Below are 17,753 nucleotides of genomic sequence, written 5' to 3' on the forward strand. Positions count from 1 at the left end.
TGGTTTAAGCGTTATATATCCAAAAAAAATGACTCACGAAACAGCGTCAGGATAAGATGGAACAACAGCATGTACACTACCAGTAGCAGCACGGTTTTCGAATTGATGGATTGTGTGTACAAGAATACTGGTGTTATTTTCAGTTCAAAAAGTGAAATTACAACAGGGGAATCGTCTCATTGCAAGTCATTTATATATCCACAAGTAAATTTTATGCAGCAAAACATACAAGCGTGGATGATACAAAAAACAATAACAGATAAACCTGTCCTTAAAACTTCAGCTAGCATGCTTTACCCAAAGAAGAAAAAGGATAATAATATAGAGATTACATTCTCCGATCAAAAATGGATTATCGAGAAATCTAAAGCGTTTTCCCGTAAAGTCGAATTTGTTTTACATTCAAAAAATGTTGTTAAAAATGTTGACACTGAAAGTTCCGAATACATCGTAATAGACATACCGAAAAATTACTTTTCCGAAACAAGCAGTGACGAAAAAAACAATCACACGAGTGATGAACAAGTTTACAATATAGTTGAGTATGAAAAATTGAATTCAGATTCATATTTAAATAAAAGGAATGTCAAGAATGAAACGGATACAAAAGAGCACGCAACAAAAGATATTCAAGTCACATTTAGTATTAAAGATAATAACGCAAACGAAGATAAAATAATAGAGCATAATATTGAAACACAAGACGAATACACAAACGTACAACCTAGCAATATCTATATACCAAAAGCACGTGACGTCATCAGTGTCCGAATAATAACGCAAAGAGATATAAGGGATATAAAGAAACCAATGTGAGTTATGTCTTAAATATAAATTTTTATTATTATTTTATTATCTTAAGGATTAGAAATAAATAAACTTGAGGTTGCTTTGTATACAAAGAAACAACATTTAAAGTTTATTATTCCGTTTTTCCTCACAATTCTTTATTACTTTTCTTACTGAATAATAATTTTTTTAAAACATCGTTTTTTTTTAAATGTCATTTCTAAATTATTATTTTTTTATCATATATAATCTATTACACAAAACATAAATGCCAGTATCAATGAAAACTTATCAAACATTAAAAAAATAAAAATAAAATTATTATTATTTTAAAAAAAGCCGAGATGGCTCTATGGTGGTAAGAACGCGTGAATCTTAACCGATGATCGTGGGTTCAAATCCGGGCAAGCACCACTGCAAGCAATTTTCATGTGCTTAATTTGTGATTATAATTCATCTCGTGCTTTACGGTGAAGGAAAACATCGTGAGGAAACCTGCATGTGTCTAATTTCACTGAAATTCTGCCACATGTGAATTCTACCAACCCGCATTGGAGTAGCGTGATGGAATAAGCTCCAAACCTTCTCCTCAAAAAGAGGAGAGGAGGTCTTTAGCCCAGCAGTGGGACATTCACAGGCTGTTACGGTATATATATATTACAATATTATAAAGAAGAAACATTCGTTTATAATCGATAAACTCTGAAATGACTACATCGATTTTCTTTTACCACGTAAAAGCTACTTCATCCAGAAGTAACATACGCTATATTTTATGTCAGTAATAATAAGACTCCTACAAACATAAACTTAATTCCATCCGGACACAGCTGCGGCCATGTGTAGTTACTTTATATAATAATTCTAATCTACATTATAAGTGAATGAAATTACCGTTTCTTTTATAATTGCTTTTTAATGTGATCTTTTAGTCACCAGAGATGTGTCCGTGCCTTCATTGTATTTTTCTATCGGTTTATAGTTTGGTGTACGTGACTACATATTTTTATTTCTAGGCAGCATCACAATAATTATTTGTATTGCGTTTTCTTTTATTATTTCGATTCTGGATGCCTGGGCGGGTTTGCATTCGGCCAGCCAGTCCATGATGGGGTCTTCTTAATTATGATTCGCTATTCTAAGATCCTTATTCTTAGATCTGATCGCTATGGCAGTGCTCGCATGAACTTTGCCATCGCTAGGATGAGGGTGAAGTAGATGTTAAGCCCCTTCATTCGGTAACAGCTGTTTTTGACGGCGTCAGACTCGGAATTTAGACAGACAATTGTAGCCATATTAAAATTAATTAATATATGTAAATAGCTAAGCTGAATCAATATTATTAATAAACTTTTCTTTTTTTTATTTTACAGATTAAAAACAAATAATAGTTTAGACGATAAATCATCTCACGTATTACCTCCGTCTATAAAATGTGAGTTTGCCGAGAGTTTTTTACAAGATTACTATAGAGATTTATCTCCACTAGGAATAGACTTACTTTCCTGGTGCATTAGCAACAACGAATTACTCGGATCACCGGGTCGAAATTCTATAAGAAGTTTTAGAAACCAGGGCAACGATTCGAAGTCATGTTCTAATATTTATGGTGATTATCAGTCATCCACAATTATATCTTCTTGTGAAACTTCCTCTTGCAGTCATTGTAAGATAGTTGAAAATGGAAAAAAGTTAGAAGATTCGAAAAGTTGTAATTTTTTTAGTAAATTAATGAAGAGAAGTTTTGAAACAACCTTGACACAACATTTTCCTCTTAAGAAAAGAGTGTCGCCAAAGGATTCTTTAGAAGTTTTCAAGCGAAGAAAGATTTATGCAGCAAGTAACAAATCAAAATGGGGAGTGAATGGTGACGTATCCAAGCCATATTTTTCACCTGACTGTCCTAAGAACCATGAATCTAGTTTGGAGTTATGCCGAAAGTCTAAAAAAAAATGTAAGAAAAAAGTACTGTTGCAAGACGACGAGATTTTAAAAAAACAATTATCAGATATACAAGTGGAAGGTATTTTATCATTCAAAGGCGCTAGTAGCTGTGATACCTGCATTACCTCACAAAAATCAAAACAAGTTAATGTTTTTCCTCAACCAATATGTGAAATATCTCATCCTCCATGCGAAAAGACGTGCCTTAAACAAAAAGATCCGCCATGTTCTAAAAAAAAATCTCCAATTTGTCACATACCAACACCCTCTAATCATGTTAGATCTTGTCAAGGTCCCTGCCCTCCTGTTTCTCCTCCATGTCAGAAATCTTCTAGCGCCATACCATCAAAAACACCTTCCAAAACTTTTCTTTCAAAATCGCCCAACCAATGCATTGATTCGAAACCTATTCCGCCACGAATTCATTCCCCACCTAAAACATCTCATATCTGTGTCTGCCCTAAAAATATGTCTTCGTGTAATATTCCAAAGTGTCCCGTTAGCAAAAAATCTCCATGTATACCAGCATCTACATCACATGATTCAGTTTCAAAATGTAAAGAAAAATCACCTCGTAAGTCGAATTCACGCGAAAGATGTAATAAAAGTTCCAGTCATGACTTTCCTTGGCCACTTAAGAAGCAACTATCGAATACACCGTCGAAGGAATCTGGATGTATTCGTAAAATTACTCCAGCACCGTGTGCGACTCAAAAATGCTCAAGTAAATGCATTACAGCATTTAAGCGCCTTATTCAGGAGGTTTCAAATTCATCTTTTAACCAAAAAGATTGTAGACCAGACTGCGCAAATAGACGTAAAGTACAAAAAAAATTACAACGTCCATGTCCCGCAGCGCCTCCCCCTACTTTGGCTTCTGCTCCGACACCCAACAAGTGTGCATCAAAAATGCCAGGTTTGCACCTGAAAAAGTTACCAATGCCGAGAAGCCGTTCAAATGAGTGCTTACCTCAAGATGAATGCGACGATATTATACGCCTCAATTCTAAGGAAAATATAATGATAAAATTTAGACATTCAACACCAAGTACGGAAGAAATAAGAGAAGAGTGTAATATTAAAGTACAAGATGAAGACGGTCAAACTCTTTATGAAAGACGAGACTATAAGAAAATTGACAAAAACAGAATGAATTTTGTAAAAGATATGTATAGAGATTCTCAAGTTCAAAGAATTTCAACGTCAGATGCGGAAATGAATTTAAATGAAAAACTTCAGGCAATAACCGAATGTAAAAGCGATACAAGTCTATCAAACATAATTGAGATTAATCTAAATTTAAAATTTAGACAGGCAGAGGAGACGAATGACTTAAATATAGACAATTCTATGGAAACATTAACGAGAGAACAAGAGGATGCTCAAGTTAATACTCTACATCATCCAAACAAATCATCAAACCAAATTTATATTCTACAAGATAAATCTAAACTATTACCAGAAGTTGCAGAAAAAAGAGACGTTAACATAAAAATTATGATTAAGAATTATAAGGCATCAACCAAATTGACATCAACAAACAAACAAAACGTTACTTTATCTGCTACAGATGAATTCTCTAAAAAGATTTCCGAAAAATTTCAAACAGTTTCTACTGGTTACAGCGACACAATAGAAAAATATTCCGTGCATAGAACAACAATAGATTTAGCTAATTCTTCTGATAATAATAATAACTTAAGTAAACATAGCTTACTATTAACAACTAAAGATTATAAACATACAAAAGATACCGATAAAAACATATATGAGCCTTCTCTAATCGAACATAAAACTCGGTCAGATATAGATGGAGTTAACAAAAATAAGTCCCAAGTTATATCAACGAGCAACGAAATCAGCCAAATTGAAATAAATACAAGTTTAGAAAAAACAGACGCGACGAATGATGAAAAAGATAATAAATCGGCCACGAGTGTTTCTATAATAAATTCGGAACAACATATAAATTTAGATGGTAAAAATATAAAAGGCAAAAACAATTTAAAGTGTAAAAAATATAACAAAGAACAGAAAAGGAAAATATTCAAAGAACTACTCGAACGTGCGAGTGAATTAAAAAAAAACAAGAACGAAATACAAGAAATACATCAACTGTTACGAAATGTTCTAACATCGGATAGTAGCGATCATGAAGATTCCGAAGTTAACAACCAATTAGATGAAAATCTTAAATATTCGTCATTAAAAACTAATTATTTTAAGGAATCTAATAGCATGACCAATTATTATTTAGATAAAAGTTCGATATCAACGAAAGTATCTAGTAAGTTCGAAATCGAGGAGGTCATATACCCCACCAAAGAATATAACAGTGCATGTAGTAATATCTCTAGGGCAAGAGAAAATGTCGGTTGTGTTTGTACTCAGTTAGCTACGAAATTGAACTTGACACAGAATGTATGTTCTCCCTGCTGCTGTCGAGGCATTCGGAAAATACATGAAGAAATTAATTGTGACGTTAAAGAAGAAAAATGTATTAATATCGCCGTTGAGACACAGTATTCAGAACAAACGAATTCTACATATGCAGCTTCTAAGAATGAACTTTTCAATGAAGAAATAGATAGAAATATGTTACATAAAAAGCAATTTAAATGTTCTAAATTAAAAGACTCTGATAGACGATCCGTTCTAGAATCTACTAATGTTAAAAATATCGTCGAAACAAATTCAAAATTCGAATCCGTTTCGAATATAAAAAATGTTAATAAAAAAATTGCCAACATAAATGCAGTCGATGTGTTACAGCTAAATGAAACAAAAAAGGCAGTTTTAGAAATTTATGCCGAAAAAAATATATCTAATGGTGAATATCATATGATCGCCAGGCTTCCTAAGTTTATTTGCGGTCGAGAAAGCGAAATTTATCATTATGAAAAAACCTATGCGTACAGATTCGATAAATGAAAATAGTGTAATGTCTATTTTCCAATGATTTGGTTTTCGATGTAATTTAAATGTTTTGTCTATTTATCTTTTTCATTCAATAAATATATATCAAAATGTCGTGGAAGGTTTTTTTTTAGTGTCATGAAAAATGTAAGAAATGAAATATTTTATTCATTAAAAAAATTTATTTGTATAAAAGTGCAAAATAATTAATATTTAGGTTCCGAAATTATTTTATTAAAAATTATACAGTCTCACTAATATTTTAATTATTAGTACGAAAAAAATACATTGATATAATACTTAGACATTAAATATAGTGTAAACAATAAAACTACTTATTCCTAAAGATAATTCAAATTGATAATTTGTCGTTAAAATATTTTCTTCTTAAATTGAAGAAAATACAAACAATTTTACCTTTTCTTTGGTGTAAATTATAATGTTGCCGGTTTAATAAAAGCGGCCTTATAATCTTGTCTGAAAAATGAAACAAACGCTAAAATTAGAAAATTCATATTATCTATTTAAAATTACGATAATGTTTAATAAACAAATTGAGTGTGATATAATGTGTTGCTACTATAAAAAAAAGAGTACAGTCATGAAGAACTTAGGGTGTTACCAGACCAATCGATCGGTGGTAGAATGCTGACGTCGATCTACACTTCCTATATATGCATATACCAAATCAAAGGAAACGTCAAACAATCGACGATTGATATTTTATCAACCAGTGTTTTCGTCTGTAAATCTCCACACCATTCAATAAGATTGATTGGTGTGGCAACACCCAGATCCAATTTAGAAGTGCATAACGTTATATATTACTATATTTTATTAAGTATATGCTTTCAATTTTGAATTTTATTTATTTAGTTTTAATTTTCCTGTGAAAACATAATTTTTAATATGTTTTAAGCGCAGGCGACAAATAATATTTAAAATCGACACAAACAAATTCCTTACCTTCAGCCAATCACCATGTTTGTTAGCACAGAAACACTTAATATCGGTGATATTTAGTGCAGACAAATACTAATGTGTGCAAATCTGTACATACTATAATAACACGGTAAAATATTTCTTATTTTTTTATTCATGATATTGGTCATAATAATAAATAAAGCCAATCCCACACTAAGCTACATGAATTTATATTTTCTTATTAGAATTTTTTTTCAACTAACAATTTCTATTGTGCATTACTTAAAGTTATATGCGTTTTTAATTTGTTTATTGTGAATAATATTTCTTTAATTTTTTTTTCATTACTAAACCATAAAATTGTAGATGTATTCAGATTTAAGATTTTAATAAAATTAAACCCTAGGTCATACAAAACATTACCTAGATGCCGCGAGGACAGAGGGAGTATATTAAAAATAAACTCATTACACTTTTAAATACACATTTAATTGAAACCCTTGATATACAAATAGTAAGTACGTTTCTTGCACAGATACAACACAGCACTAGCGATCAACATTACAGATAATACAAAACACTGTACAATTACAGATTAAACAACAATAATAACGCTACATTTGAACAACTCGATTGGTTATATTCTAATGGAAACATAGATATCTGAAAGTTTTTTTTTTAATAACGAGCGAAGACTGTCTTGCGATTATGTTACTTTTATGGTAAAGTTTTGCTACTTACAACTTAGATTAACTAACCGTTACAATTTTTGGTGGAATATTTTAAAGATTACACTCAAATTTCCATTAGAATAATTCCCAACGCTTATATTACAATACTAGCCTAAGCTCCTGGGATAATATATGAATCCCAAAAATATATTCTTCATATATTTGTAAGCATAAAATTGTAAATGCAGTTATAAATACTAATATCCTATGAAATCATTCGAGAGTTTTTTTATGAAATTGATATTATAAACAAAAAACGACTTATCAAAATATTTATCTATGAAAAACGTGATATTTAATATAAATATAATTAAAAAAAAATTGAGCAAAAATAAATTATGAGATTTTTTCCAAAAAATGGTTTTGCAATAAAAAAAAAAAAAATGCGGTCATCGTTCTCGCTTAGAAACATATTTTATGAGCGAAAATATAATACTTTGACAGATTGCGTTAAACATTATCATAAAAATACAGTTAGCCATAAAATGCAATGCTATTATTAACAAAGTTTTGAATTCGAGAATATAATTTGTGCTAATTTAAAAGACCACACAATATAATATGTATATATTTTAAAAACTACTTCATGAACTTGTCATTAGTATGTTTCTTTAGGGCCTTATTTTCTATCACTTTTAAAGAACACATTAAATATAGCCTCCATATACTTTAATTTAATTAGAAGATGACAATTCAATGTATATAAATTTTATCTGATCGAAAGCTGTATTTTGAAATAGTTTATGTAATATAAATATCAATATTAAAAAAATAAATTATATCATTTTGAGAATTACAATCACAATATAAACTTATATATTCATTGGAAGTATAATTGAGTGCCCAAGATTGTTAAATAATATAAAAAAAAAACATTATTATTGTCAAAGATAATCAAATATGTTTACTTGTATTTTAATAATAATTCAAAAGATGAATACCTTTATAATAATAACTGAGATTCAAAATAAAGTTAAAACAGTATATAAAAATAAATGATATAACTAAGAATATTACAATGAAATTTACAGAATATTACGGAACTAAAAATAAACATGGAACTAATAGAGTATTCAAGGAATAAAAAAATAGAAATATCGATCGGTTTTTTATATTTGTATATGAAGTAGAAATAACAGCCACAAAATGTCCAACAGGGCAAAGTTTCTTATTCAAGATTCGGAGGTTTTCTTAAACTTAAAAACATAATCCAAGCTAAATAGCTAAGTTATAGCAGCAAATACTTACAAATAATAATAAAAATTATAAGATTAACTTTTCCGATAAATAATTTAATAGTATGGCAGTTGATTCTTAACCTATGAGTATGACATCAATTTTCATTTGAACAAAAAGTAAACAAGACAAATGACAAAATGGAAAATATGTAAAATGATGAAATCTTCTCTACAATGTTAAATACATTTTGATCACTGACATTTTATTTTTAAATTAATTTTGGAAATTCATTAAAATTGATTGAATACAAAATGTCTTAAAGCGCAACACTGTATCCATATCTTAACTAACTAAATAAAAATGATGGAATATTTAATTATTTGAAACGTGATACTTCATAGATATACATAGATAGATAAAAAAAATGTACATGTACTATTAAGAAATGGTATTTTGTATAGTACTGTTCTTACATTGTGATTTTATTTGCTGTGAAGTTATACGCTTGGAAAAATCATGATCTCGTGATGACTTTATCTTATAAAACAGATTTTCAGCTTTCCTTTTTATATATGGTAATCATTTGTCATTTATATTTTGTTCAAATTAAATATATATCTAGTCTGGTGTTAAAGATTAGAAGTCTGAAAAATTGATTGATTATATTAATAATATGAAATTGTGATATAACATAAAGTTGTACATTAATACTTTTATTAATTATATTTATTTTTAATCTGTGAAACAATAAATGAATGCAATTAAAATGTTTATACCATTTATATTTTAGTATTTGTCTAAAAACGCCGCCTATATCATTATTAAGTTTATTGTTATTATAAGGTACATCATTTATAAACATCAACAAATAATATAAATTTCTAGGGAGCTTATTGTGTCATAAAGATTATTTATTTATTATCAATTTTAATATGCATTAATCTTTTTTTTATATAATAGCAATACTGTTACAATAGCAAGTTAATTTTCTTACCAATGACTCAATGGGCCACCTGATAGAAAAACGAAATATAAAACGAATAAATTACATATTAGCTATATTAAAAAAAAAAGTATAAAAATAAAATACTGCATCTTAGCATCATATTCGTTTATACATAATCTATTCATTATTCAATTTAAATATAAATACTATAAATAATGTTTCCAATTTTGAATAGCAGCGATTACCCTTCATTATACATAGTGTATATAACAATGTATATATGTGATGTTGGTTCGTGTTGTGCGCTTTACATTATTTACATCATGCTAGAGAGAGATAGCAATATTACAACAGAATTGATAACATTGGAAAGTAGAATGTGTCCCCTTCGCACAACTAAACTCAACACCATGCATTTAAACTTGAATTGAAATCGAGTTGAATAGTAATTTTATAAATTTTGTTTACAGTTACTTAATGTTTTAGTTCTCGAAACAATACCTTTAAATATTTAAGCAAATATAAATTTATAATTTTTTGTATTTTTAGGTATAAAAATTAAGAGAAATAATCACTACTGGTTTACTGGTGGTAGGGCTTTGTGCAAGCTCGTCTGGGTAGGTACCACCCACTCATCAGATATTCTACCGTTTGAAGGGTGAGTGAGCCAGTGTAAAAACAGGCACAAGGGACATAAAATCTTAGTTCCCAAGGTTGGTGGCGTATTGGCACTGTAAGCGATGGTTGAAATTTCTTACAATGCCAATGTTTAAGGGCGTTTGGTGACCACTTACTATCAGGTGGCCCATATGCTCATCCGCCTTCCTATTCTATAAAAAAAAAAAATACTGAATTTAAACAAAAGTATAAATTTATGGACAAATTGCAGTGAAATTGATAGAACTTCTGATATTTATAAAAAGTTTCGCCATGACATACATCAAAAGGTTTAGTTAGCACAAAAAGGGCACTTTTTACTCGATACGATCAGGACTAGTAATATTTAATAATTGCAAAATATGTGGTTTTTTTTTTCATTTTCTCCAAAATCTTGGCCACTTAAATTTAAATTAAAAAAGTGCATGCAGCTTGACGTGTTGCCATTACATAAAAATCGTAGAGGAATGCCATGCAATGTAATCGAATTACTTGTTCACCAATGTATTGTAACCTTTGTAATATTAATTCAGGTAAATTTTAGTCTTTCTATCGTTAAGTTAACTTAATATATTTGAGATTATTTTTATATGAGAGTATAAATTGGAATATTATGTATCAAATTGTAACAATATAAGCATTTTAAATCAATTTGGCGTTAACATTGCTTATCTGTTTATGAGTAATTTCAGTTACATTATACATACACAATTATTTATTAAAATTAGCTATATTTTTCTTCGCTTTGCATTTGTTTTTGTACTTCGTATGTTGATATTGAGATACTTGACGTTTCAGATGCAAGATGAGTGATTTCAACCTGTTTTAAAAAAAGTATAAAATTTCCTCTTTAAAAAAAGTGTTGCAAAAAATTGCCATCTTTAAAATCTTATTGGACTTAAATTCTAAGACTTTTTTCTTTTTAAATCAAGTGTATGTATCTAGTAATCAGACTAACATTGTAGACAACAGATTATGAACGTAATTTATGACTGAATATAATAACTGCAAAATAACAATGGCTGTTTAATTATTTGTCTGTAACGAATAAACGCGTTATAAAAATCATTGCCAGATTTTTGTATTAAAACATTAACCATGTTTAAATAATCATCAATGCCATAAATGCGTTGTACTAAATTTTTTATTTCATCGAGTTCTTAATTTTTTGTAGAAAAAGTTAAAAAATTGGCGTTTTTCATTGTCTAGAACGATATTATGGTAATAAATACATTAAGAAGAAAAGTCATAGAATAAAAGTGACGGTGATTAGTGTTAAAGATTCCGGGTATTTATTGTACTCATATATGTATTTTTATTATTAGTATAAATCCAAATGTAAATGAAATAATGAACAATTAAGTTATGTATAATTTAATTAGTGTTAGATACTTGTAAAGACTAATTTTATTAATAAAATGAATAATCCTTACCTTGAATATATGACTGCTATGTCTACTTCTACCATTGTTTTTATTTTTACATATGGCAACCTCAGACATAATGTCAAAATAAGACATGCAGAAAGCTTCGTCGTAAAACCCTACAAGCCTTTAAAATTATCCTTTATGTCATGCAAGCAAATTAATGAACCCATTTTATATAAAAGTCGAATCGTTTGATGCGCTTGTTGTGATATGCCCAAAGTAATTTCAAACCAATGTTTTACTTCCAAATATTTATTCTACGTTTTGATCACCTTAAATAGTTAACAACAACAAAATATACAATGTATTAATAGTAACAACGACATAACAAAACAATTTTCACACACTTTCAGTTTCTCTTCTAAGGGTGACCTGGGTTTAAGATGTATTTGTAAAAACAAAATTGAATATTTATATTTTTTAATTTCCTTCAAATAATTGTTTTGTGTTTTTGTTATTATAAAAGAGATAACTACGCAATTTTATTGATAATAATGAAAATATATTTTTTTATAAAGTATGACTGTCTTTTCGGTGTGTTCTTTTCGGTTCAAAAAAATATTAAAATATAAAAGCCCTAGTCTTTAGAAGCAATGAATGAATTAACATGATATGAACATTATATAGCATTATTAATTAGGTCACACCTTACAAGAAAGAATGAAATTATGATCTGTAAGTATTCGGAAGTATTTGAAGTATGTAAGCATCGGTTGGTCATATTTTTATTGCATAAACATTGAAGTTGCATGGGAACTTTATTAGGGATAATACAACCTCCTTACATTCTCTACGGCTCATTTCCATTGGTCGAAGGCCGGCACTTGCGGGGATGCCCCACAATGCGTAATGAACGATGACCGTTAAATGTTATGCGAAGTGAAACGTTTTTTTTTTGCATAGGCAATTTGTTTGCAATGCGAGCGTAATGTAATGCGCAATCTCCCGCGTTTCGTATCGAATATCAGCCAATGAAAATTGTTCCCCATGTGTGGTCTTTATTAGGCATTTCCCATTGACCAATGAAATTGAGCTTCTAGTTGTTGTGAATTTAAAATACAGACTTATGGCTATTTGTTCAAAGGCATTCTATTAACATGTATGTAATAGCTTAATATCAGAATATATCTGCCTTTATATTCATAATTAAAAACATTACCTTCACTTACAGATCACACGATTACAAGTATAAACGTTATATTCATAAACACTCACGAGAAGCCGATTATATTATTAAGCGAATATAAATTGCTTTCAATTCGAACAACCTTTAAAAACTGCGATTACACTTAAGCCAGTTCCACATGATCGTTAAACTTCCGAACTGATCGTCAAAGGGTCGACGTTTTTTTGTATGAATTTACCGACACGGTTTCAAAGGAATTTGACCACACTACCGCCATCTATCGAGGATGTTATTATTAATATTAACAAATTTATTATGCTTTTAATCACTATTTGCCTATTAAGACCGAATCTGGTTTAAAGTTCGAATAAAGTTTGACGATCATATGGATTCAGCATAACGTAGACTCTAAGCTAACAACATTGGTCGACTATACGTTGGCAACATTGAATATAACTGTCAGAGGTTTTTGTTGCTTCCATAGACATTTAAATTTTTTACATTGATTGTAAAACTTATTTTTACTTAGATAAAACACGATGAACTTTACAGTGGATTTACTAATTTCTGCTTTAAAATTCCATGTATAAATAATTTTTTTTCTCTGTGCAATACTAGACAAGAGCATAATGAAATGTGAAAGGCGTTAATATTAGATGGATATAAAGGTGTTACCAGATTTACATAATTTTAAGCTATAAATATAGCCGGAATATATATTTTTAATCTTAATTTCCAGACGAGTAGAAAACATGTATTTATTTGAAACAAAATTGACGACACAGTTACAGTAAATACTTTAAAAAGTTTTGGCAAGGAAATTAAAAAAAAATAACTTACTTGATAAATAAAATATTTGCCAAGAATATACCATTTTTGAAATTTGTTACTTATATTAATATTAAGCTAAATGTATCCGAATTTGTACTATGCAAATTAGATGATAATTGCGTTAAGAAGGAACGAAATAAATATAAAATTTAATTTGGCGCCTTTAACAATTACTATTAAAAAAAACAACAATAAAACTTACTTTGGCGCCAATTTTATTTATCTACGAAAAACACGATTTACTATATAATTATTACAAAACAATTGTTTAAAACAATAATTTATTTGGTTAAGTTTAATTTCAGTCGAAGTCACTTGGAATTCCACTAGTTGCAGACTTTAATTAGATTTAAAAATACATCAGTTGTTTTTTTTTTTTACGTGTCAAAAATATTTTGAAAATACAGTAAATAATTCCAAAAAATAAACATCTTTAATTTATTTTTAGTTATGTAAAAATATCCAGCAAAACTATTGGTATTTTATTCATATTTATGAATGATTCAGTCTCAAAACAAATTAAGGAATAAAATAATATAACAAGGAAATATAGAAGCCGGATATTTTCGGCGATAAAACGTCAAAATATAATTAAAAACCTAAGCCACATGGCAACACTCACAAGTTATACATGAATATTATCATTCATTATTGCCAGTTATAAAAACCTAAACCACGCCATTAAAACCTCCTTGGATCGAACTCCTTGAAACGGAAGCACCCATTTTTGTGTTCAAAATTACAATGCTTACCAAACACTAAAACGAATCTACAAAGCTAATTTCAAATGTTTATAAAAAACTTTTAAGCGATTATATAATTGCTTAATAAATACTGTATCATATCATTTGTAATCGAAGTCTACTCTTTGTTTTAATTGCATCTACCCACCATTAAAGCAGCGTCCAAAAAAGTTTAGCATTATAGTAAAATATTACATAAGTATACTTTAGTGAAATTCAATAGAATTTATATGAACGGATTTTTTTTAAAATTTATATTTGTAAAAATAAATCGACAAGAATTCTCGATGACATTTTATCGTTATACTTATTATAATTGACGATAGATAATACATATCCCGTTATTAGAACTGACAATTGTCATATATTAATTGGCGCGTACGATTTAAGTCCGTATCAATATTGTGTGAAGAATTTTGGATAAGCACTGGGTTGTGGATAATACAAAATTGTTTTTATAATTAAATATTTTTATTTGAATATATCGTTTTGAGAATGACTAATATGATTTTAGGATAAAATGCTACTAAATGAAAAAAAAAATTGAGTCATCTAATTTAGGATTTTTTTTAATCTGTGTGTGTTGGTGGCTGCCATTCAATGTTATATAGAAGTCACTACAGAGTATTTTACCGGTTCATCTCGGTAGAACAATGAATTAAATACTGGAACATGACAATTCAAGTGTTTTATTAGTCTCCTTGAATGAAGAATTATTTCTTTTGATACTACGATTATTTTTTTTATAGAATAGGTAGGCGGACGAGCATTTGGGCCGGGCCACCTGATGTTAAGTGGTCACCAACGCAAATAGACATTGGCATTGTAAGAAATGTAAACCGTCGCTAATTTCACCAATGCGCACCAATCTTGGGAACTAAGATGTTACGTCCCTTGTGCCTGTAATTACACTGGCTCACTCACACAACACTCACTACATATTTCCTATTAAATGTTCGAAACGGTGATACGATGTTTTGATGATATGAAAATATTTTAATTATTTTCAATGTCGCATACTTTCTGAAATTTCTAGATCGTGAAAGTAACCTTTTTAGTTTAGAGGGGAGCAAGCGGATAGGAAGCTCATCTGACGGAAAGTATACCAATAAATAAATAAATCTGGGCAATATATCTCTATTTGTGTATTTTATATGCAAAATTAAACTTCTGTCTTTATGTTCTATTTTGAAAAGAAAATAGTATCCCGTAACAGCCTGTGAATGTCCCACTGCTGGGCAAAAGGCCTCCTCTCCCCTTTTTGAGGAAAAGGTTTGGAGCTTATTTCACCACGCTGCTCCAATGCGGGTTGGTGGAATACACAGAATGGCAGAATTTCAATGAAATTAAACACATGCAGGTTTCCTCACGATGTTTTCCTTCATACGGTGAAGAACGAGATGAATTTAATCACAAATTAAGCACATGAAAATTCAGTGGTGCTTGCCCGGGTTTGAACCCACGATCATCGGTTAAGATTCATAACCATAACATAAGAAAATAGTATGACTTTTATAAAATTATATCGCTTTGAAATAAATTAACAAATCTAAAGATAAAATGTCATTGGGTTTTCTACTTTATTAATAACAGTCGATTTTCTATCAAAATTTTCCTATTGTTGTTTTTATATAAATTCTATTGAAATTTTCTTTAATATGTAACGCATTATTATTAAAAAAAATCAATTATTAATGATTAATTTCAGTTTAACTTTAATAGTCCAAGCGGGACTGCAAAAATATTTGAATAATTCTAAACGGGTGAAATTTTGAGAAAAAAATTTGTACGAGTAACGTTTTATTTATAAAAAGTTTTTATTTAATAAAAAATAAATACCTTTCAATTAGTATGTAACAATTAGGCGTTGGTTATATCAGCTTACGTCAAAATTGTATAAAAATTCTTTTGGTTTTTGATTCGCCAACCAAAGTGTTTTTATTGTCTCCCTTATTTTTTCTCAAAAGTTCCGGTCCATGTGCCAATATTTCGACTATATAAAGCGTTTTCCATACCACATAGCAATAAATCTTGATTTTTTAATAAAATATGCATTTTGGCACATTTTGCAAAGTTATTTAATGCAAATAATTATTCTTATTGAATATAAAAGTTTAATTAAAAATATATTCGTAAAAAGTATACATTATTTATTTAAAGGAATAAAGGTCGCATTGCGTGCATGTTTCTCCTTCGTTACTATTAAAATATATGTATATGTATTAGACACGTTTTGCATAATGTGCTGAAAGTGATATTGATTGCGATTTGTTAGTAATCCACCACCATTAAATTACAAACTATACAGACCGAAAAACCGGTTAAAACCAGTCTGAACTCGTATGTTACATTTCTGTGAAATATGTCTAATAACAAAATAAAGTCATTATAGAATATTTCTGTGTTCTGTTCTTTATTTAAACGAGATGTCAAATTCGGTTTTTTTTAATTTGTAACCTTTTTACAAAAGCAGTTTAAAGTAGTTTTAACCGGTTCATCGAAGCTGCTTTAAGATTGTGTAATAACTGGTTACGATTCTCGTCGATATGTAGTTAATATCTATAACCGGTTATTACTCTACTTTGTAAATGCATGTAATGTTAGCATGATCTAGTTATATGAAGCTGTGTGATCACATACCTCGCATATTGTGTGCTTGTTTAGTCTGTACAAAACTAGTTTAAGCCGGTTATAACTTAAATTGCGTTTGTATAGTCTGTTTCAAATCATAATCAGTTTCTATGTTGCACAGAAGTGAATTGAAACGGACTTTATCTGGCTATTGTGGTCAAAACTCACCACTTCAGTAGTGAGGCAGTTGATGGGAGTGGCGCGCGGCGGTGGTGGCGGGCGCGGGGAGCGTCGCCCCGAGCCGGGGGTGGCACCACGCATTGGCGTCATGGGGTAGCCTGTAACATGATATTATTAGTTAAATATGCGTATCGGTTTAATGAGATAATTATATGAGTATTTAGCGGAACTATCAGTTCGAATTTATTTATTTTAATTAGAAGCCAACGTTGCATACAATATTATCATAGTATTATAACTTATTTACGAAAAGAAAAAAATAAAAACGTATTGTATGCCCTTAAAGGCTAACTCAGCACGCAAGGTATTACAGACGTTCTTTGTTACATTTACTTATTCAACTGAGATTCCAATTACAAAAAAAAAACCAATCATAAATACCAAAACAATACAAAAAAACACAATAACTAAATAAGAAGCAATGAGTAAATAACCACGATATGAGTACTAATATAAAACTTGTGCTTTTGATTTTACTTAAAATGGCACGATGGAGTTGTTGAGAGTTAAGTTATTTTTATTAATTTACCTTGTTCACTACTACTTGATTCCGTGAAACTCGGGGTGCCTTCGGTCCACGTGGGGGTCGATCCTTCCACTGACGCTGGAGGCGTCCAACATACGCTGAAAAAAATTAAATTATGAATACTTATCTGCATTTGTTTTTTTATATAATTATAACAAAAAGTTTAAACGAAAACTAATTAACTTAGCTTTATTTTTTTTAAT

The 17,753-nt window shown here is 29.5% G+C and overlaps 1 protein-coding gene across 6 annotated transcripts in view; it reads right to left on the reverse strand.

Moving 5' to 3' along the window:
* Nucleotides 1–6,054: 6,054 nt before the first annotated feature.
* Nucleotides 6,055–17,753, reverse strand: part of LOC126779056 (phosphatidylinositol 4-phosphate 5-kinase type-1 alpha) — a 75,569-nt gene continuing 63,870 nt past the window's right edge. For 2 of the 6 annotated variants that reach the window (XM_050502844.1, XM_050502843.1), the window contains exons 16-18: nt 17,554–17,648; nt 17,013–17,122; nt 10,349–10,906 (exon numbers count right to left, since the gene is read on the reverse strand). In XM_050502844.1, coding sequence (XP_050358801.1) covers nt 10,811–10,906; nt 17,013–17,122; nt 17,554–17,648 — 301 coding nt within the window. In that variant the 3' untranslated portion in view covers nt 10,349–10,810. Of the gene's footprint in view, nt 6,127–10,347; nt 10,907–17,012; nt 17,123–17,553; nt 17,649–17,753 lie in introns of those variants that run through there. The other 4 variants (XM_050502846.1, XM_050502845.1, XM_050502842.1 and 1 more) reach the window with 3 other exon arrangements.

The sequence above is a fragment of the Nymphalis io genome, chromosome 28, assembly GCF_905147045.1.
Source record: "Nymphalis io chromosome 28, ilAglIoxx1.1, whole genome shotgun sequence".
Taxonomy (NCBI): Eukaryota; Metazoa; Arthropoda; class Insecta; order Lepidoptera; family Nymphalidae; genus Nymphalis; species Nymphalis io.